Consider the following 23,635-nt stretch of genomic DNA (forward strand, 5'->3'; position numbering starts at 1 on the left):
TTGGCCGCAGCGAAAAACCGCAAGATTTCTGCCGGGAGAACCGCTGCTTCAAAGCCCGCGGCGGCCAGCGCTCCCATAGAGGAGAGCGCGGCCGCAGCGGGAAAAAAAAATGCTGCGGCGGCTTCTGCTGGCTTAGCCGTAGCAGATTTACCGTCCTGTGTGGACGAGATTTCTGGCTGGCTAATCCCGGGATTAGCGGCCGCATGCGGATTTGCCGCGGCGAGATTCCGCATGGAAGTTCCGCTGCAAATCCGCCCCGTGTGAACCCAGCCTAAATCAACTTTCTGTGTCTCTCTAAGTGCCGTGGGACTGCTGCTATGACTGAAGTAGGGGAATGTAAGTTCTGGTAGTACAGCCTATGTGAAAGCATTCACGAAGTGGTCTCCTGCTACGATGGGGGCAGATCGTCCAGGAAGTCACCCACTGTCGTCTGCAGGAGATTCAGGTACCGATCCGCATTGGGCATCAAAGTACACTTTTGTATAGGCTGTACTAACAGAACTTACATCTCCTTATTTCAGTCATAGCAGCGGTCCCCAGGGACATAGAAACACAGAAAGTTCATTTAGACTTTGCAGTTGGGTTTCACTCTCTCTTACAGGGGCCACAACACAAAATTGAATATCCATACAGTACGCTTCAAGTCTTATTGACTCCACCCTGTATATCTGTACATAATCTAGTGCTCTGTATAAGCTATAGCATCCGTATATCTATTGAACTTAAACTCTTCCAATGTGGATAAAAGTCTTAGGGTCTGTTCAGACCTGCCGACTTATCGTATGAAGAGCAAACGATGTCAGAGTTCACTTGGGAAGCCTGTTTATACAGACAGATACATTGTTTGCTTGTTCAAACAGCGCTGAAGACTGCAGCCTGCCACAGCTCCGGAGACCAGAGCGAGGGACACAGACACCAGCGGCTAGGTGAGTTTTTTTTTTAACCTAGTGTAGCTAGGGCTTATTTTCAGGGGAGGGATTATATTTCATGCTTGTCTATGTAAATGTCTGTAAATGTAAAGAGAGAAACACTCTTTGTAGCCACGCTCTGCTCTAGCTCATGGCCCTTACCATAGAAGGCCAGACATTAGAAACAGCAGCCATGGTAATTATGTCTTCCTGACATTTTTCTTTTTTTTTGGTACCCATAGTTTAAAAAGTAGCAACAGGCCCGCCCCCACAACCCACTACACCCCCTGACCAAGGAGGTATCTCTTTAACCACGCATTAACCTCATTATTCACTATTGCTGACCCACCCACTCGACCTCCGCCCCTCATAGGCTATTACCTCCCCCCGTCACTCAAACTTACTTCTCAGCTCAGCTTCACAATCTTATTTAAAGAATGACAAACAATATGACCGTACTTGTTTGATCATTTTAAATTGGTCACTGCAACAAAACCAACTTAAATGCCCAAATCTCTGTCCGCACACTTGGAACTGATGCCTGGCAGTAAGAGGGTTAACACCCCTACGAAACACAACTGAATGTTGAATCTTAAGTACGACTCGATTGCTGTAGGAGGCAACAATACTAAGAGGCCAGATGTCTGTAGACGACTATGAATATCTTCTTTCCTTTTGAGATATGAAACGGTGATCACAGAGAAAAAAAAAACTTGCGCAGTGCAAATCAGAAAACAAGTTCTGTGCAGACATGACATTAACCTGTGTAGTGCCAGCTCCACCTACTGGGCAATGACAGCTATTACATCTCAAGAACTGTATAGAAAGGATTCCCATCTCAAAGGCAATCTGTCATCAGGTTTATGCTGCCTTATCTGAGGGTAGCAAAAACTAGTGACTGAGCCCCTGATATCATTGGGGTAACACTTACTTTATTTGGTGTCGTACTTTACGTAAAATCAGTGTGAGCAGAGATCCTATTCATCACAATCTTATGCAAGCGCTCTGCAGCCCTCTGTACGCATGAGCTGCGACTCCCGGATTGGCATCTTTCAATCTTGGCCCAATATGTTGACAAAACTGTCAATCAGCGCCGAATTCACTGTTCATGAATATGAAGAATCAGTGCTGCAGCAATGTGATTTTATGAAAAGTTCTGCTGGTTGCAATGACTACCGGACGGTTACTAGTTTGGCTAATAGAAGCACTGATGGAATACAGCAGTTTCATAGTTATGAATGAAGCGCTCCTCTTACCCCTCAGGGCAGTGACTGAGGCTGAAGACCCTTTTACACGCAACGATTATTGCTCAAAATTCGTCCAAATGGCTGAAAATGAGCGATAATAGTTACATGTGAACGCGGGCATCGTGCAGTTTTCGTTTGAACAGTGGATTTCAGCTACTGAAAGACTGAGTAAATACGTAACATTTGAATGCATTTTGCTCATGTTTCAGAAGACTGCACCATACACAGTGTACTCCTTGTGTTTTGCTTTGCATACATAACCTGTATACTGTGTACGCTTCTGCAAGGAGAACAATGGAATCTGCCAGCAGATGTTTGTGTGTTTAAACCAGATCAGGAAACAACTCATGGAGGAAAAAGATGATTAAAAGATCCTTTAATTAATTTAATTCCGCCATCTTTCAGTGCGTGTTGTTTCTATGGCGCACAAACTGCAACAAAAATGACATGATTCTATGGGTCAGTACGATTACTACAATACCAAATATATAGTTTTTTTTTTTGGCTGTACAATTTATATTTTTTTCCCCAAAGATATTTAATTTGTTTAGATTATTTTCCGCCGCCATCTTCTGCGTGCAATAGCTTTTTTTTATTTTTCCGTCAACATAGTTGTGTGAGGGCTTCCTGTAGTTTGCGTTGGTACTATTTTGGAATACATTTGACTTTTTAATCGCTTTTTATTGCATTTTTCTCTTGGAGACAGGGTGACCAAAAAAGTGCATATCTGGCGGTCTTTATTTTTTCTGACGACGTTCATTGTGCGGGGTACATAATGCGTTATTTTGATAAATCTGACTTTTACAGACATGGCGATACCAAATATGTATTTTTGTTTGATTTAGAATCTTTTATTGTAAATACGGCAAAAGGGGGGGGATTTAAATTTTTTTTTTTGCAATTAGTAAAACTTTATTGATCTTGTTTTTATTTATTTTTTCTTTTAGTCATCCTAGGAAACCACAACTTCTGATGCTTTGATCACTCCTGCATTACGATGTAATGCCATAGCATTACATCATACTGCAATCTGACAGGTAGGCTATCAAGCCACCCCGCGAAGACGGCAAAATGGCTCCCCCTGCAATCTCATCGCAGCGAGGGGGGTACGTACGGAACCTCCAATGATCGTTCAGGGGATTTAAATACCGATGTCAGAACTGACAGCGGGATTTAAAGAATTAACAGCCCCGATAAGCCATGCAGCTCATCGCAGCTGTTGCCGCCGGGTGTCAGCTGTAAGAAACAGCCAACACCCGGGATGTATAAAGGGATGTCACACCGCAATCTCCCTTCATACACGTCCTGCATCTGCAGGACGTAAAAACACTATAGGGCCGTCACTAAGGGGTTGAAGGGTTTTTTTCCAAGCAATTTTTATTGATGACCCATCATCACGATAGGTAATGAGTAGTTGACTGCCTGAGGTCCACTGCTCAGGACTCCGCTCAATTAGCTGTTCGGGCGCCTGCTGTCACCAGCAAAACACACAGGGTACGGAGCAGAAGCTGTTTCTCCGTAACCTTATGTAGTGGCCGGTACTGGAAATTGCAAGCACAACTCCCATTAAAGTCAATGACAGCTGTGCCTGCAATTACCAGCACTGGCCACTACCTAGGGGTCAGAGCAATCTGCTTCTGTTCTGTACGCCGTGTAATTTGCTGGTGACAGTGGACACCTAAACAGCCGATCCATCAGGATCCCGAGCAGCGGACCACAGCCAATCAGCTGTAGTTTAACTACTGATGATCTAAGGATAGGTCATCAATAAAAGTTGCCCAGAAAACCCCTTTAAAGGTCCATTTTCACAACAATTATTGTGATTTGTTTTTTTTCTAATCAGTCTTAATGATTATTGCCTAGTGCAAACGCACAAAAAGATCAAGATAAACAATAAAACTAGTGAGCCCATATATCACTATCTTTTAGATAGCACCTTTTTAGGATAAATAACAAAATGTATAAATATAAAAGTGTTTAATTCCCAAATACAATACTAATTCTGTGTGAAGATCCCCAGCACAATTCCAAGACTCCGACTTGGATTTCTGTGGCGGCTTCAGTGTCGGATCCACATTGGATCTGTCACTAAAAGAATCTGTGTGAACATGCCCATAGACTACACTCAGATTCCAAGAGATGATCTTAATCTGTACATTTACTGATCCTAAAGATCAAGTCCATCTGGAGACTGAATCATCAAGACTGTAAATTCACAGGCGACCTGTAGATTTCCAGTCCAAGATCACAGGAAGCACTTGTATATGAATGGCGACTTTCAGGCCTAATGTAATGCAGAACTGCATAGACTAGAAGAGCAGAATGCAGACTGTCTCTTCCAACCCGTAGGATTACCGACTCTTCCTCGATGTGATATGTTGTGGTAGTAAGGACCTTACAGTCAATAAAGCTTCATCTCATCATCCACCCAATGTCTTCACACATGTACCATGTTCTTTAAGTCTTCAGCTTGACCAGAAATGATAGCGGATGCGATGACATTCCTGCTCAATGGTCTCAATTTTTACAAAGCTAGGAAACAAAACATTAGCATCATTATAAAATCGGCAAAACCTCTGATATTTGCACAATGCTGGGAAAAAAGTGCTGTTCACTGGAGAGATTCAACATAAATAGCGTACATGCTTACAGAGTTGTAATGTAGATGCACTACATTTCTTGTATACCTCTATAGCTCCATGTGAAACAGCAAACAGTCCCTACAGCTCCATATTACAGAGCTGTAGACATTATCGTCCTCGTGCTTTATCCACAAAAAAGTGGAAACCTCTTTAAAGGGGTTATCTGGTTAGTTTTTGAAAATTTAATGGCAAGTGCGAAAATAACAGTTATAACCCGTCTGCTGGTTGTCTCTGTTTCCATTGACAGCAGACGTCAGGTTCAGCTTCACCGTTCGAAACTCCTGGCATTAAGGTGCCCAGGATGTGAGAGCTCATGCCAGGAGAGCAGGTGGTGACGCTGCAGCCTCTGATTGTTGACAGCGGAAGTCAGATGACTGCTGCCTACTAAAGACCAGATCAACATCAGGGCTGCAACTCTGGATTACTGGGACCAAGGATGGTCAAAGTACCGTGCATTTGTAATTTTCATACATCTATACCTGCCATTACATTTTCAAAAAGTAACCGGACAATCCCATACAGACATTAAATCAGAATTTTCACAAAAAAAAGATCTAGAGAATTTGGAACTCACTTATTTTTTCCTGCAGATTTGCAGAATATGGATGTCTTCACTCCGATACTCCTCATCATGTTTATCAATAGGCACTTCCTCACATTCAAAATCAATTCTGAGCAGCTGAAATACAAAGAACTTCTGAAAAGTATGTTCATGTTACCAGTGAAGCCAAGTGTTATATCACAGCGGTTCTCCCACAATTCCTTATCCTTCAATACTGTCTTCTGGGAGGAACTAGCATAGCAGCTATGAACATCATGATCTTCCTAGTTTTTGGATATAATGCTGGAAAAAGCAGGAGATGGGGAGTAATACAGCTCTGATATTAATCTACACTCCTGTCCTTCCAGGTCTATACAGCTGTGTATAGGCATTGTAAGGCTGCCGTCACACATCGCAAGAATCGCTGTGGCCATTCCCCAACAGAACACGCGCAGCAAATTGTGCGAATTTGGCCATGTTTTTATTTGCAAGAACAGCTGTGGAATTTAACCCTTGTATTTCAAGGGCTGCATCCCACAGCACAGACATCCTGTGCATTTAGAATTCACAGCGTCGCAGAAATGGCTGCACCATGTGAAAGTGATTTTTTTAGATCCCCTTCACATGGCCTGTACTGTAAATGCTGCAGAATTTCCACAGCTTTTCCACCCTATGTTCCCACTAGTCTGATCTAGATTCACAGCAAATCTGCTAAAAACCGCAGTGGGAAAAAAAAAAAAAATCACACCAAATGGTGCCGGTATTGTCACTGTTTCAGTGTGAAATTGAGATTGGATTTCAAGGGTTAATTCCACAGCAAATAAGTGACATACTGCATTTTATGTCAATTCTGCTGTGGATTTTTTCCCACATTATGTGGGTCAGATTTGTTAAAATTTCATGCACATCGCTTGTACTGTAAATGCTGTGGATTTCCCATACAGAAAGTCCACAGCATTTATGCCCATGGGATGATACCCCAAGAGTATACTCAGATGCAGCAGATTTTTTGTAGACGTTTCTGAAAATCCGTGTCATTCATGTAATGAGCAAAATAAATAAATTCATCTGAACTGGGGTTTCCTTCAGTAAGTCTCATTGAGATAAATGGAACAGTCACAGAATTGTCTGCAACAAGTCTGCAGTGTATGAACTCACCGTTATTGTGGTTATCAGTGTACTATTGGGCACATGCTACTTCTGTAGGTCTTGTCTACAGGCCCAACGCACATTAAGTTGCGGTAAAGAACTGTCTTGAATAGGATTGCGATTTCTTACCTCAAAAAATTTCCGTTCTATTTCTGGATTCTTCCCGGTGGTCCTCTCTTCATAGCAGCATAAAATACAAGTGTCGCTGCTCGCCAGATCCCTCAGGGTCTTCAGTAAAGGCTTTAAAGACTGTAAGGAGAAAAGCAAATCGTAAAATAACAGCGCACAAATATAATCTCTTTCACATATGTCCTTTTAGGGCATATAGATATGAGGGCTCAAACACGCACCCTCTCTCTATTAGGCAGAGCCATTAACAAAAGAATGTCTTCTTCTCTGCCCAACATGACCCTTTCTTGTATTACATGGTTGTCTATAGACAGCATGTAATACTACATTCTCCCTGCAGAGGATGAATAGGTCTCCACAGCTGATGACCTAGGGGTTTCTGATGCCAGACCTGCAGGCCCCAGACGAAAATTACTTTTACACAGAATGATTATTCCCGGGATCCAGCAAGAATCAGAACGATCAGTGTAAATGTAAGCAGCGACTAAATGACGAACGAGAATTGTTCAAGTCTCGTTCAGTTTCTGCGTGCAGAAAACCAAGTGACGAATCGTTTACGTACGTCTGCTCGTCAATTGCGGACAGGACGTGGGTCGGTTGGCTTTCATTGACCGCAGTGAAAAGGAGCATGCTGTTATTTTTCATCCGCGAGCGGAAATGCAATTGGTTTCCGCTCGTTTGCATGAAGAATCGTTTTTCCATAGCATGCTATGGCAGGGTATTGCTGCGGAATTGAGGTGGACGTCCGCTATGGATTCTGCAGCAAAAATCCGCCCGTGGACATGAGGCCTAAAAGTGGCCAGACAAGCCTCTCCAGAGATTTCCTGAAGTACATGAATGTAAATCAGAAGTCCTCTATGAGGCTCTAGACGAACTGGGTCCTTTGTGCAAGTAGAGTTCATTGCTTTAAAAGGGTGCCAAGTAAAATAATGGTCCTCATAGCATAGAGGGTGCATTTTTTCCCGTTCTCAGTCTTAGCACTGGGGACGCATTTAGTAGGAGCATTGATCTAACTAGTTTAGGTTTATCAGGGCATCTTACTAGCCTGTAATACAATGCACGCACCTCTTCATAGTAAATACAGTCAGCCATCAGGATGTAGTCAGGAGAAGGGAGATCCACAACGTCCTGGCCCCTGGAATACACATCCATACGTTACTAACATCACACTACTGAGTGACACCAGTAACTGCACCGATTCGCAGGTCCACTCCAATACAAACCATTTTAATACCTTCGCTTGGCAAGAACCGGTGAGAAGAGCAGAGTTGTTTTCAATGTTTGTTTTCATCAAATCTTGCAAATCTTCAAGATCAGTCACCGTAACGTTGGCTCTGTAGGAGGAAAGGATTGCTAAAATCAGCCATCAAATGTGGATCCTACCGAGATACAGGCAGCGAGACTGCGGAGCTGGCGTGACATGAGCTGTGTGTACACGGGTGCATTATAGACCCTATACAGAACATATACACACGCTACCATATGGGTCTCCATTAGTGGATTTCATACAGTTGTGTACATTAGGCCCAATTCAGTGAACAACTTTGAGGTACATCCATGGCTGCGGTGGATCTCTACAGGCCTGGCCCAGAATAATAATAATCTTTATTTGTACAGCGCCAACTTATTCCACAGCGCTTTCAAGCATGGGAGAACACCGACAATACAACAATTATATGTGATATACAATCAGTTTGAAACAAACGGGGTGGGGAGGATACAGGAGGTACAAGGGGGGGGGGATATAAGGCATGGGGAACACAGGCAGTATGGGAATTACATGTGGAAATAAGTTATTAAGAAGCAAACGGGGTGGGGCGGTAAGGAGGTGTAGGGGTAGAGGTTGTATGTGATAAGCAGGGTGGAAGGTATGGGGAACCATAGGCAGGGGCAGGCAGACTAGGTCGGGGAACTAGGTATGCCTTCCTGAAGTGGTGTTTTTAAGGCGCATCTGAAATTTCGTGCATCGGGAATTGCCTGGATGCCTTGGGGTAGAGCGTTCCAGAGGATGAGTGCTGCTCTGGTGAAGTCCTGTAGGCGAGCATGTGAGGTTCGTATTACAGGGGTGTTTAGTCTGAGTGTGTTAGCCGATCGGAGTGAGCGGGCTGGGTGGTGTACTGACAGTAGGGAGGCGATGTATCTGGCGCAGCGCCATGCAGAGCTTTGTGAGGTAGAGGAGTTTAAATTTAGTTCTGCAGTGTATGGGCAGCCAATGCAGCGACTGGCATAATGCAGAGGCGTCTGAATAACGACTGGATAGAAAAATGAACCTAGCTGCTGCATTTAGTATGGATTAGAGATGGGAGAGTCTGGTGCAGAGAAGGCAAATGAATAGTGAGTAGCAGTAGTCAAGTCGGGAGTGGATGAGGGCAACGAGTGTCTTTAGGGTGTCCATGGTGAGGAATGGATGGATTTTAGCAATATTTCTTAGGTACAGTTGGCATGTTTGGGCCAGAGATTGGATATGGGGGGTAAAGGAGAGGTCAGAGCCCAGTGTGACCCCAAGGAAGCGGGCATGCTGTCTTGGGGTTAATGATGGTGCCTGATACTGGAATGGAGATGTGGAGGGGAGGTCGGTTAGAAGGTGGAAAGACAAGGTCAGTTTTACAGAGGTTGAGAAAAAGGGAGGACATAGTATTAGAGACAGCGGACAGACAGTCGGTGGTATTTTGGAGAAATGGTTCAGAGATCTCACGAGAGGAGGTGTATAGTTGGGCGTCGTCAGCATAGAGATGGTATTGGGGGCCGAATTTGTGGATGGTTTGTCCAATTGGGGCTGTGTAAATACAAAAAAGGAAGGGACCAAAGATCGAGCCCTGGGGTACCCCGACAGCGAGAGGAAGTGGAGAGGAGATTACCGGTCACACTGACAATGGCTTTCGAGTTTTATGTACGTAAAGATTAAATGCGTTATCAATCCCATTCCATACGTCCTATTCAGACATCTGGAGGTCCTAGACACTCAAGCCGATGTGGTCCATCCAGGCTCATTGGCCATTCATGACATAACTACATCTCTCCTACAATGGCTGCTTTTCCCGTACTAACCGCTGATTGCACATGGTTTTTGATCAATATATGTCCCAGCAGCAGGACCCTCTACAATCACCTTTTGGGCTCATTCACAAAGGCGTATTGCCACCGCGTATTATGCACACGTTTTTTCCCATGCATAACACAAGGTGAATGGAGGCAATGAAAGTCTATGGACTTTCATTCTTCCATTCACACCTGCATTGGAGCCGTGAGGGGACATCCGTGTAAGATGCAGGAGAAATAAATGGCAGCATGCTCTATTTCCTGCGTTTCATACGCAGTCTTTGAAGGGCTCTGTATTGACATGCTGCCCCCTCGTAATGCCTGCAACCGGGCAGCGTTTAGTACAGAGCGGGGAATTTGGGGGGGGGGGGGGGGAAATCACACTGCGCATGTCTGTGACGTCATAATCCCGGGCATGCGCAGTGCCCATCACAGCCCTACACGATCTCTGCCAGCACAGGGACTGCGGAGAGTACTACGAAACTCGCAGCGTTGTACTCATATGGCCACGTGAACGAACCCTTTCTTTGGGGGCCCAACGACTACAGAGTGACCCCAGTAAAGCAGAATCCTGCTTCTTAGAGGCAGCAAGGACTAAAGCAGGCCTCCCCTCCGAAACGGCTGATCGACGACTGCGGCGAAGGCATTCTCCACGTGAGGCGATACATATCACTGTGCGCTACATAGGAGGGTTTTTAAAATAAGAGAACCTAATGAATAACTACAAGTCCCAGCAGTTTGCTTTTGGTTCATAGATCTAGGGCCAACTGAGGCTTCCAGGTAAGACTACTGTGCCGCACACTCCATAGTAAAGGGCCCCCGTCAGACACAATACTGCAGTCCTGAAAGTTGGTCTTACACTTCAGAGTACGTTCACTCAGCGGCCTCTAGTGAGAGCAGCGCCACTGGGCAGGAGATGCCATAAGTGATCAGCGGCGCTGCGTTCAGTACAGGCCGCCGATGAGGAGGGGGCGCGGCGGCAGCCAAAGACTTAGGAAACGAACGCCGTATCTTCTGAAATTCGCTGCGGGTACACAGCTGCTTTAGAGTTAAAACCAGTAAGAATTTTAACTCTGTTTTGGATGTGGAAATGCTGCAACATATTCGCCCGTGTAAACATACCCCTACGGTCTCCACACGCAAAACACTATGACCAGATTCGGCACGGGTTGGATCCACAGTAATATGTGGATCAATTATATGCGTTGGACTATGCAGCTCTGCTCACATTAGCCGGTCACAATTGCGTAATCTGCTTGTGCAAAACAGAATGCAGCATGTTCTAGTTTACCAATCTCCCTTTAAATGTTTGCTCAACCACCAACAACTGCATGATAACCATATGGACTCAGTGCGCAGAGCATGCTGGGACTTGTAGTTTATACCAGCACTTGGGTAGGACGTGTCACGTGCTCACACAGCCCCGGTTAGATAAGTGCACAGAGCCGCTCTCACCCGAGTGTCGCTGCCATGATGCCCACAATGCCAGTGCCAGAGCCCAGCTCCACCACAGACCTCCCCGCGAAGAGCCCGGACTCAGCCCGTTCCCGCCGCTCCAGGAATTTAGACAGGACGATGGCCGCGTCCCACACCACACAGCCCACATCCCCAGAGCTCAGCTGCCGGATCTCCAGCAGCGCCCCGTCCCCGCGCTCCAGCTCCCTCACAAACACTCCCGGAGCTTCAGCCATGTCTACCGGGAAGCTTTGCGCATGCGCCAATCTACAGCCACTACCGTTTCCTACGGCGCATGCGCCGATTGCAGCAGCGTGCTTTATGCTTGTAGGGGAGGACCTAACATAGCATCAGGAGGAAATGTGTTGTGAAGAAGGTGAATCATCATAATGGTGATTGAGTCTAGAAACCATCATCACCCAAGAGTCTGTCCACACGGGGTAGATTCCACATATGGGGGGGGGGTTAATTTTTTCTTTTTTTTTAATGGGGATTTAGCGCTGCGGCTGTGCTATGGGATGTTCGCTTCAGACATTCTGCAACACATTCGACCGCCTATTGGCATAGCCTGGGGCCATTCTCACATATAGCGGCAGCAAAACGCCATGATTTTTACCGCTATTTTTGAACGCAGTTTACTGTGTTGCACAACACTTTTTAACGCACCATTGTGATGGGCGATGAGGTGCGTTAAAAAGGCGCCAAAAATAAAGCAGACAGCGTTTAAAAATAGTGGCGTTTGCAAACGCAGGTCTGCCAGGCCTAATTGAAATCAATGGGAGCATTGTACTGCGGTGTTTTGAACGCCATGGTAATAAAACGTTCCCATTGTTTTCAATAGGGCCTTGCAGCCATGCACAGGAACATGGCATTTTCTAACAACGCAATTTTAGAGCGCCATCTGCTCTATTTTACTGCGTTTTTGCGCACCTCATCACCCTTCACACAGACGGGGTGGTTAACGCTGTTCAAAGCAGCAACATCCATCCAAAACCAAATCAAAATTGCGGTGAACTGCTGGCAACATGCGTCAACACGGCGCACATGTGTGCAATATCTGTGCTTGCTGGGTTTGTCTTTCATGTGTTTTTTTTTCTGTAAACATGGCGACGGGCTCGCCAGGGCTGCATGCCGTACGCTAAGAAGTCGTCGCCTGAAGGGTCCTCAATTGGATTTTTGGGGACTGCAAAGTGAGGCTACATTCACACGGGCGAGCGCGATATCAGACCAAGAAACTCTGCTCGACCTCACACTTGCCAACGTGCATTTTTCACAGCGATGCGAGACGTATTTCATTCAAAAAAACGTTTTGCATCGAAATTGCGATACTCAGGCACGTCAGAGGATCACAAGTGTTCCCCATTTATTTTAACCCTTTCCAATCCACTGTCTGACCTCTGAAGACATTATGATTTAAGGCTGTACAGCTCCGATGTTGGAAGACATCTGTCGGGGTTCTCTTACTGTATATTGCCAGCCTCTCTGCTGTCGGAGCCTATCCAATGTGTCACCTCATGCAGTACTGGCTTTAGCCAGCATATAGCGCCGTTGTGTAATGGCAGAAAGAATAAACCCCCCAGGAAAACCAGGATACAAATGGATTGGAAAGGGTTAAGACCGACTGCACCCGGGGAAGGGGGGGGGGGGGGTTGCTCTGTGGAGTCTGGTTGTAGATTCCACAGCAAATACCGCCCATAGCATGCTATGGAAAAGGGATTCTTCCTGCGCACAAGCGGAAACCAATTGCGGTTTCCACGCCATCGCCAGGCAATGACGCAGGAAAAGCCGGCGTTAAAAATAAAAAAATCTGTACTGTGCATGTACATCCGCAGTACAGATGAAGAGAAAAGAAAGCAAATACGCGCGACCGCTGCCAGGGCCGGACTGCACAAAAGCAGCCAATCAGATTTCTTACTTGGCATGCATGTAGTTAAAGAGGTTATCTGGTTACCTTCAATATAGCTGCCTGTAGTAAAACACACCGGCTGCACTTACCCCTCTGCCACGCAGGGATCCAGTGCTGCAGCCCCGCTGTGGTCACAGCACTTGTGACAGTTGATGTTACCGGAGGTCAAATGACGGCTGCAGCCAATCAGGCTGTAGTGTCACTGGTAGTTTTCCCAGCATCGGAGCTCACATCTTGAACGCCGTGATGCCAGTTTAGGAATGTAATGCTGAAGCCTCTGATTGGCTCCAGTAGTCACCTGACTTTCAGCGACGGCAGCTGTCACAGCAAACGCCGGGACCACAGCGGGGCTGCAGTGCTGGATCGCTGCAGGGTGGAGGGCATGAGCACAGCTCAGTTTATTTTACTGCAGGCAGCCCTATTGAAAGGATGTTGTCCAGTAACCAAACCACTAGAGATGAGCGAGCATACTCGCTAAGGACAATTACTCGATTGAGCATTGCCCTTAGTGAGTACCTACCCACCTGCTCGGGATCAAAGATTCAGCTGCCGGCGGTGGGCGGGGAGGAACGGAGGGGAGATCTCTCTCTCCCCCCTGCTCATGGCCACAACTCACCTGTCACCCGCGCCGGCAGCCGAACCTTTTCTTCTTCCGAGCGGGGAGATACTCGCTAAGGACAATGCTCGACCGAGTAATTGTCCTTAGCGAGTACGCTCGCTCATCTCTACAAACCACTTTAAGTGGCCACATGACACCAGGGATCAGTTCCTCACAAGATCACCAGCGATATCACCCCCAAGTGGGGCAATCAAGGTTTAGGATTTGTCTTCTTGATAAGGGTACACCTACACATACTGTACTGGATGAGATTTTGGCCGGCTGCACACGGGCATATTTGAATTGTGTAATCCGGAGGAGGCGTTCGCCTCCAGGTTCCTCAGCAAATACCGCCCATAGCATGCAATGGAAAAGTGCTTTTTCCTGCATACGAGCGGAAATCAATTGCGATTTTCCGCTCGCATAGCGACCCCTGGGTACACCGTCAAGAGGTTCCATTTTTATAAAGCTTAAATGAGTATTTTCGGTTTCTGAGCGCTAGTTTACATCAGCACCAAGTTGGTTTTCCTGCTCCGTTCCATGAGCAGAAAATCAGCAACCCCTCAAACTGAACAGTCATATGGTGGAACTAAACAGTATTGAATAGACCCCATTGACTACAAAGGGGTCCGTTCAGTTTCTGGCCCTCCATCTAGCATGGTGACGGTCTTCACCGGACAAAATAGTGAACAGAATGCAGCGCTATTTGACTTTTTGATGGAGATTCTGAACAGAATATTGTATATTAGAATACTGTATATTAGAAAGCTGCATAATTCATTGAAGGGGTTGTCCAATTGTACGTCAGCTAGGGGTGGTCACCCCGGATGCCTACTGATCAGCTGTTCGCCACAGATTGATGAGCTCATGCACTGAGCAGATTTCTGCAGGAAAAGGACAGCTCCATTCTCACTGCAGTGGCCAAGTTTGGTATTACAAGCATTCACTTTAAATGGGAACTTTGCCTGGAATACCAAACCTGGCTACTGCTGTGGAACGGATATGTCGGCTTCCCGCAGAAATCAGCCGAGAGCATGAACACATCAGCTCTGAGCAGTTGGTCGATGGAGTTCCAGGGGGACCCCTACTGACTTACTATTGATTGCCTATCCTGTAGATCGGCCATTCATAGTTTACAACTGGACAACCGCTTTAAATAGTGATTAATCTTTATTAATATAAAATTGGAAAACGCCACATGTAGCTCACATCTTACTGTATGGAAAATAACAGCAATTAGTCATGGGATTAAGACTACTGTAAATTTATTACATCTGTTAAGAACACAGATACAAAGCACAGTAAAAGGCCACAAGACAGGAAATAAACGTGGCTCTCAGACAACTGTACAAACACTGCGGAAACCTGATAAGTCAATGTGACATCCCACGCCATCTGCCATTAGAGGCCTGGAACAAAAAAAACCTAAAAATTATGTCCACTGCCAATGTAGCTGAAAAAAAAAAATCAGCAGGATTTGCGCCATCAATATCAAAATTCCACATGGGTTAAGAAATGTTACCCTCGCTTTACCTCACCCCCATGCATCACTGAACCCCTCACCCCTTTAATTATACTTCAAGTAGATAGAATAAGATGGATCCAGAACTGGTAAGGCATAACTGGATAAAATACTGGATCATCACTGAAATCACATACATCACTTATCCAGAAGAGAACAGGATTTCATTAGGGGATTTTGGATCTGGGTTAAATCAGCAGAGAACAACATTTTAGCCACATTACCAAAAAGAGAAGGGCGAGGGAACACATGGTCACAAGATAAGTGCATATATTACCTGTACACGGTGCCCTAAGGATGCAGATGTTCAATGCAATGCTCCAAGAAGCCCGCCGCCCTTGCCTGCCCTCTACAGGTGACACATCCACTTTGGGATCTTGCTCTCGAGAACAATCTATATACAAAGTGCAACGACTGAATATCTTACAAAATAAATACTATCATTTCTTTTCTTTAACCCACTGCATGCCATATGCGATAAGTCGGTAGGATATTGGGGACATAAAGAGCGGGATCTAAAAAAAAAAGAAAAAAAAAAAAGAAGGAAAACACATTCCATTTTGGGACCGTTTAATGTAAAAATTAGCCATTTGATAGACGCCAAGGGTAATCAAAGAGCAGTCGTATTAAACTCTACATTCATGGCAGAGAGGTCTGATCTCAGTAGAAAAGGCAACTCATGAGCATAATCTGGCTTTTACCTGCTAAAATAAAAGGAAAAAGGCACATTTGAATACTCTGCATGCTTAATACTAGTCTTTTGTTATCTGGTAGTGTCTTTCTTAAGGTAATGTGTTTACAAATAAACATGTAGTGTAGGTCACCTGCATTTGGAATCAATATGCTGTCCTGGGACATTTGGTGATGATAGCTCCACCCGTCTCTATGGTGTCAGTCATGACTTAGGCTGGCCATACACAAACACAAGGAGACATGCTCATTGCTGAATCTTTATGGCACCCAAGCGGAACCTCATATATCTCATATTTTCCAACATGCTAGGCAATTATGTGCGATCACCAGCACTTCTGGTGGTAGTCATTGTACACCCCATTGCACTAGTATCACTTAAAATGTTCCAATTCTCACTTGCTCCAGACAGAATCAGGTTGTGTTGACCAGCTTTGCTAAGAGGAAACCCTATATTAAGCCCACCAAAACAACCTCCATGAAAACAATTACCCACAGATGTAGGAAAGCCAAGACTGACATTAGGCAAGACTCATGGCAATGTGTATGTGGCTTCAGAAAAGGGTCTGCCCTGCCACTACAATCCACCAACCATAGGTCTTTGTTATTGTTAAGTGCAAGTAAAACCTAAAGGTGTATTCTATAGGATATACCATAAGGGCAGGTCCCATCTCTGGGACCTCCATCTATTAGCAATTTGTTGTATTCTCTATAAATGTGAATGTTGAGGTGGCCACATTTCTGCATGGCCCTCTCCACAGGTCCGTGGCAATTAGAATTGATGGGTTATCTGACCCCTGTTCTCTGGTAGGTGAAGGTTCAGAGGTTTGACCACCCACACCGATCAGGCATCTATCCTGTGGATGTGATATAAATACTTCAGATGGGTATACCCCTCCAAATCCTAAAAAAATATATATTATGAAGCCATTTGTGTAAATTTCTACTTCATTTTCTCATTGTTTTCAATATGTGCTTGCTGTCAGTGATTGGAAACATTCTTATTTACCCTCAGAGACTGAAGTCCCGGACAGGCCCAATACTCACAGCTGTATCCGGTCTAGCTAATTCTCTATGCAATAAGTACATCAGCAGCACAAAGCTCCTTGTTGTAGAGGCACAGGTTTACAGCATGAAAGAATTCACTGGCAGCAAGCAAATATCTTGAACGTTCCGAGGAACTTGCAATTTTCATTACATAAATATTAATGGGCCACTCCAGCAAAAATATTTTTCCATCACTGCACCCGCCCCACCTGATTGTCACATTGCACATCTCCTGTGTTTTGTGGTCGCTTCCATACAGTGCAGCCTTCTATCTGATGCTTATCAGGCTGCATCTTGGTTTTGTAGATTTATTCTGCTTTCTCCTCCTCTCTGCTGTGCTGTAAATTCAATAATGCATCAGCACAGTATCACATGAGCAGGTAGATCTAGTACCGCCTCTGCCTGCTGGGAGGCCAGTGAGATCATCATAACAGTCTGTATTTTTCTAAATAGACCACAAGTATACATTTAGAAGAATTAACTACAATCCCCTTCATTACAACTGTGACAGGAGCCCCTAATTATCAGTAAAAAGTCTTCCCCCACTGTGAAGAGCATATGCGGTACAGTCCATGCAATTTCATCATATACAAGGACTTCTGGTGACTGAGAAGGCACAAAGCCAAGTAAATCTTAGGTGGTAAGAATGAGATACCATGACCCATGATGATTTTCAGATAGCAAGGAAGAACCAAGGCAATACTAGCTGACATATATTGAGGGGATAGTTACATAACAAATGAAAACATTTTTCACTGGAGTGTCCCTTTAACCCCTCAAGGGCCGGCCATTTTTTCCTCCCCCCTTAAAAAAAAATCATAATTCTTATTTATCCATTTTTTGCAGAACAAGTGGTACTATTTAATGGACCATATACTAAAGTAAAAAAAACATTTAAAAATTTCCAAAGTGGAGTGAATTTTCAATGTACTGCAACAAAAAATGGCATATCTTTATTCTAGGGGCCGTTAACATAATGACGATAACAAATTTAAATATATATATTTTTTGCTGTACTACTTTAAAAAACAAAAGATGTTCTTAGGAAAAAAAAATATATAAATTTTCAGCCGCCACAACTTTTTATTTTCTCGTCAACATAGTTGTGCTAGGGCTCATTTTTTGCAGGATGTTTTGTAGTTTCTATTGGTACCATTCTGGAATACATACAATTTTTTAACTGCTTATTACATTTTTTTCTTCATCATGGGGTTACCAAAAAAAAAAAGGGGCAACTCTGGCATTGTGTATTTATTTATATTTTTTATGATGGCATTCATTGTGAGGGACAAATCATGCTTTACTTTGATAGAGCAGACTTTAAAGGGCGCAGCAGTACCATACCTTTGTTTTCATTGTTTTGATTTCTTTTATTATAAATATTGGAAAAAAGCTCTCTTCTTTTAGTTTTACTTCCTTCCATTTTTTCCTAATAAAAGTTTTTGGTTTTACTTATTTTTTTAAATTTTTTTTGTATATATCTTTAGTCCCCATAGGGGGCTTGAACTTGCATTTGTTTGATCGCTCACGCAGTATAATGCAATACCATAGTATTACATTATACTGTGATCTGACAACAGGCATTCTACGAAGCCACAGGCATAACTTGATAGGCAACCAGCCATGACAACACTAGGGGCGTCAGAAGGCCCCCGGATGCCATGGCAACCGAACAACATCTCTCAATAGCATCGGGAAAGGTGGGAGGGGCGGATCTGGGATTTAAATGCCGCTGTCAAAACTGACTATGGCATTTAAAGGGTTAACAACCAAGTAGATCGGCATTCACGCCGGCTGTTGCCGGTGTGTGTCGGCTGTAAGAAACGGCCGACACCCACATTGTATGGAGCTCCCAATCCCCCTCCATACAAACCAAAATGCACAGGACGTAACTGTCGTTACAGGGTTAAGCTTTACTTACATATAACCAGAATACCCCCTTTAAATGGCAGGTTCAGCTCTGCTACACCTATGAGAAAGACGATTCCTCCCGAATTTGTGTACCCTCATAAAACTTTGCATGTAGATTTAGAAACTCCCTACCAAAAACAAAAATAGGAGCTACTGAAGGGTCTGGGTGTATATTGGGCTTCGCAACGCAAAACAGTACAAGCAAAACGATGCTTTAAAAGGAATCTTCGAGCATTCACGGACTTGATGTCCCCTTCATGGTAAGAAAAGAAAAAGGCCACTTAGTGCGTGTAAAAATATGACATCATAACCTTCCAAGTAATACACTAAGTTTTACCCCTAATTTTGCTCCCTGTGTACAACTGAAGTCGGTTCTTTGTGAGAGTGCAGTGCAATAATTAAAATAGGGGGTAATTAAGGAGCAAACAGCACTGTGTCCCCAGAACAAGGCAAGAACGCATCATTTTCCCCTGAGGCAGTAACACGCTGTTTTAGTGTTTGAAGGCCGTAGTGTGGAGATCTTTCCTGCACTTGCTATTTTGATCAGTAGCACTTTAGCGTAAGAGTGTTGTCTTTAACCCCTCTGTTACTAACACAGAAGGCATTAACAGTGGAAATACAGTGCCTTATCAAAATAAATTACAAAAAAACCAAAAAGAAAGCTAGTAAAAAGTACATCGCTGATCCCTATCCAGTGTCGAGGACTTCTGTCGGCGGTAGTCATTGTGGCGTTTCTGCATGTTCCAATAATGTCAGTCTGTGCAAAGGTGGATGGGAAAATTCCCTTTTGTAAGTCTTTGGTGGCAGTTTTGGTAGCTGAGGGCTGGAATTCTGCCTTGGGGGAACTGGTGGAGCTGCACATGGAGAAAGGTTGTTGTGACTGGTGCTCAGCCCACAGCAGCGTCGCAGTGCTCTTGGTGAAGGGGTGCTTGGAGGAGTGTTGGGAGAATTCGGGATGGCGTTAGCCTCCCGGAACCATTCTTGCTCTCGGTGGAGGCGTCCCAGGGGTGGAGGTTGAAGATTCAAGGGGCAGTTTATAAAGTGTTCAGGGGGCCTTTGTGGAACAGGAGGTGGAGTGTCAGGTACAGGATCTCGTGGGGGAGGAGGAGGTGGGCTGTGCAGAGGTCCATCAAAGGTTCCAGTATAAGCAGGGACCCTCGGTTGGATCTTTGGAGGTGGGGGAAGCCTGGGTGGAACGGCAGGTGGGTCGTCCTCTGAGCGAGAATTTCCCTGTAGGAAACAAGTTTAAATCATAGAGTGATTAAATGATCTGAATTGCTAATATTTAACGATATACAGATTTTAAGTTATTGTACATTCAATATCTATTTTCTCTAAATTTGCAGTGCAGCTGAATTAAATCTATTCTTCTCCAACATCAACCATTTGATCCGGGAACAGGAAAATAGGCTAGTTTCACACGGGCGAGCACGATATCAGGCCAAAAACTCGGCTCAGTATAGGGCTTGTCAATGTGCATTGTACCTATGGATGCAAAGTGATTTTCAGGCAAAAATGCCTTGCATAGCTTCTGTGAAATCCCAATCCTCTTGCGCGAGTTTAATGTGCAATAAAGAACTGAAAGGGTTTCGCATGTCAATGGGGAACCTCGCATGTGTATCGCACGGAATGCGGGAGCAATACAATGTATTTAAGGTCCCTTTTAAATCAATTGGCGTTGTGTTCCAAGTGAAAAAATAAGACATTCCACTTTTTTTTTCCTCGCAGCATCACTGTGAGGAAAACATCGCTCATGAATAGAGTTCAAAGAATGGAGTTTACAGTCGCCGAAAATTCTTACTCCTGTGAAACTAGCCGAAATCACCGATTTTGTCAGGCATCTCCTTTACGGAGAGCCTCTAAAACAGCGTTTCTGAACTCCAGTAACCAAGTTCCCCAACAGATCCTGTTTTTTTAGGATTTGCTTACTCCTTCCACAGGTGCTCTCTCTATAGGAAATCTTAAAATCGTATCAGGTATTCTTTGTATACGTTTCCTACCACTAATACAACATACCGAGAGGCTGCAGGAATCCGGATCAACTTTCTTACGTGGAGGTAATGGAGGGGGAAGGAGAGTTTCTTCACTTAACCTATGAAGGCTGTTACAAGAACTGGAGAAGGACCCTTTGAAAGACAATGCAAAAAAAAAATTAAATAAAATAAAATTTTTTTAAAAAAACAAGGTCAGAGTAAAAAGAAAGAGAAAACTAAAAACTAAGAAAAACATTAAACAGCAGCTGCTCTATGATAGAACGTTCCAGTACGGTATACGACCCTACAGAATGCTCCAACTATATGACAATTGTATAGCAGTCATGAGTGTAAAGTCTGGTGGCTACAGAACACCCAGTGATTCTTCAGCATATTTGCAGCACAGTGCAGCTCAAGGCTTGGTGTAGAGAGTTGCAGCACAACCCTCTGATTGAGGTAGAAGAAAACATTTATACACTCTTAGGCCAGTTTCAGACAGGCGTATTTTAACACATCCATAATGGGGATCTGTATTATGGCTGCATTACAGGTGACATTACAACCATATGTCATCAGTAGAGATGAGCGAGCACGCTCAGTTAAGGCAGTTACTTGAGCGAGCATCGCTCTTCTCGAGTAACTGCATACTCGTCCGAGAAAATTAAGGGGGGCAGTTAGGGAAGGGGGGGTGTGGAGAAAGATCTCTCTCCCCCCATCCCTCCCCTCCCCACTCACCCCCCCCCCCCCAAAATTTTCTCGGACGAGAAGAGAGATGCTCGCTCGAGTAATTGCCTTAACCAAGCATGCTCGCTCATCTCTAGTCATCAATATTTGATCTCTTTTTACCTCCGTATATTTTATTTCATACTGGACAAATACTGATATGCATTTACCCAATAACAATACAGAGGCAAAAACGGGAAAAATACAGCCATGTGAATAGATCTATATATTTACATTAACTCTGTATTATGGTCCACACAACACAGACCAAATATAGAGCTAAAAATACGCTCGTCTGAAAGTGGCCTTACCAAAACACGCAATAAAATGGAAGATAAATAAACCAGAAATACAATGCAAGCGCCTTTCAGATGGCCAAGTTGTGGTCATATTACCCTATGGGTCTAGGTAAATAAACCTGTGGTATGACGATTTAAGCTCAGTGCAGGGCCTTGGTGTTTTGTAGCTGGAATGCAGATGTTATAATGTTGCCAATTAGGGGCGTAACTATATTGGATGCAGGGGATGCGGTTGCACTCGGGCCCAGGAGCCTTAGGGGGCCCATAAGGCCTCTCTTCTCCATATAGGGAACCCAGTACTATGAGTAAAGCATTATAGTTGGGGGCCCTGTTACAACTTTTGCATCAGGGCCCGGGAGCTTCAAGTTACAACTCTGATGCCAATCATACACAGAACTTTTTGTCAAAAAGGAATAAATGATATACTTACTAGAGTTTGGCAGGAGGACTGGAGCAAAGATGCTGTTACTACCTGTTAAAGATAATAATGTTCACTATTATAATGGAGCTTTATGTACAAAAAAGATATTTTAATTACAGTCAAGACAACCAAGAGGTGGAAAGAAGAGACATAACGAAATTATTGGGTAAAATCCACGCATCCGGTCTTCAAGAGCCTGGATTTCATTGTATATTAATGTAACAAATCAAGTAATATAGTTTGTATCAATAGCTCTTCTCAAGATACCTGCTTTCTGGCAGTGAAATAAAATATTCACGGTTTACAGTCAGGAGTTAAAAACCTGCCAGGATAAGGTGATGCTCTTATAGCTGCAGGACGTGTTACCAGACAGCTTTTGTATACAGTTAAGCTGGCCACATCCATTAGATGCACTGTATATTGACCAGACCCACATTGTCCAGTTAACCATCTTATGCGCATGGAGTCTCTAGACAGCAGATGTTGGGGAGATAAGGATCAGGCAGTTGGATTTCAACTTGCCCAATCCATTTGGTCTTGGGTAGCTAAGCCTCCGCCAGCGGTGTCCGACAGCAGTCTTTCTCCTTCTCTACATTCAGAACATGTGTCCGTCTGTGAGTGCGTGCGGTTGGGAGGATAGCAGTCAGCTGGACAAGCGTTCAGTCAACAGCTATCTAAATGTGTATGGCCAGCTTAAACCCTGATGGACACAAGAATGTGTTCACATGTGGACAGCGAATCTGTATCTTGAAAGTGGTGAGGAATTTAGACAAAATAGATTACAGTGTTTCAGGATTTTTTATTATATAATCAAGGAGCATTGTTAACATTTTAAGAGGTTTTCCAGTCTTAGGTAAACACAGGTAGAGGAGCGCAGGTACAACACTTACCATAAGAACTGTTGAGATCAACATCTAAAAACACACTGAGCTCAGATGAGGCAGAGGCAGGGGGTGTAGATGGGGTGTTGGGTGAAATGGGTGGAGAGGTTGTAGATTCATGTTCTGATTCAGTGATCCTGCTGAAGCTGATCTTATATGGTTCCCTCTCTAGTGGGGTAGGATGTCCACGGAGAGTGCCAGAAGACGACAGGTGTCTGCCACTATTTGGTCTTATGCCAGGAGACTTCAATGGGTAAGTTGTTTTTCTTGGCTGTAAGCAAGAGCAGTCACAATAACCAGAATCCACATTTGCTCAGATGATGGTACGGTATATCAAATGCATCGTATAATGAGGTGGATGGAAGCTATGTCAGGCACTAATGGTTTACAACATTCAGACAAGTTGTGTAAAACATATATAATATACATATATTATATATACACATGCATTCCATAATGCGGAGCGGGGGTGGTGGAACATGAGAAAGGGAATCTCTCTGGTATTCTGCAAATCCTTGTCATGTGCCATCTCCTCAAACCCTACAACAGGCATA

The 23,635-nt window shown here is 44.3% G+C and overlaps 2 protein-coding genes across 4 annotated transcripts in view; both read right to left on the minus strand.

The window, feature by feature from the left end:
• Positions 1-4,117: 4,117 nt before the first annotated feature.
• VCPKMT (valosin containing protein lysine methyltransferase) lies at positions 4,118-11,353 on the minus strand. 2 transcript variants are annotated; one of them, XM_066608064.1, is made up of 6 exons: positions 11,171-11,353; positions 7,840-7,950; positions 7,682-7,751; positions 6,617-6,736; positions 5,372-5,476; positions 4,118-4,687 (listed from the first exon to the last, which is right to left on the minus strand). In XM_066608064.1, exons 1-5 carry the CDS (start codon positions 11,344-11,346, stop codon positions 5,372-5,374), a joined length of 582 nt encoding a protein of 193 aa, XP_066464161.1. In that variant the 5' UTR covers positions 11,347-11,353; the 3' UTR covers positions 4,118-4,687. The 2 variants fall into 2 exon arrangements, with proteins under 2 accessions (XP_066464161.1, XP_066464160.1); XM_066608063.1 differs by having other exon boundaries at positions 11,111-11,353.
• Positions 11,354-14,862: 3,509 nt separating this feature from the next.
• Positions 14,863-23,635, minus strand: part of SOS2 (SOS Ras/Rho guanine nucleotide exchange factor 2) — a 52,489-nt gene continuing 43,716 nt past the window's right edge. Inside the window, exons 20-23 of one of the 2 annotated variants that reach the window (XM_066608066.1) lie at positions 23,091-23,352; positions 22,210-22,251; positions 20,801-20,910; positions 14,863-20,014 (exon numbers count right to left, since the gene is read on the minus strand). In XM_066608066.1, the coding sequence (XP_066464163.1) occupies positions 19,505-20,014; positions 20,801-20,910; positions 22,210-22,251; positions 23,091-23,352 (924 nt within the window). In that variant the 3' untranslated portion in view covers positions 14,863-19,504. Of the gene's footprint in view, positions 20,015-20,800; positions 20,911-22,209; positions 22,252-23,087; positions 23,353-23,635 lie in introns of both variants that reach the window. The other variant, XM_066608065.1, reaches the window with a different exon arrangement.

Source organism: Eleutherodactylus coqui, chromosome 6 (genome assembly GCF_035609145.1).
Source record: "Eleutherodactylus coqui strain aEleCoq1 chromosome 6, aEleCoq1.hap1, whole genome shotgun sequence".
Taxonomy (NCBI): domain Eukaryota; kingdom Metazoa; phylum Chordata; class Amphibia; order Anura; family Eleutherodactylidae; genus Eleutherodactylus; species Eleutherodactylus coqui.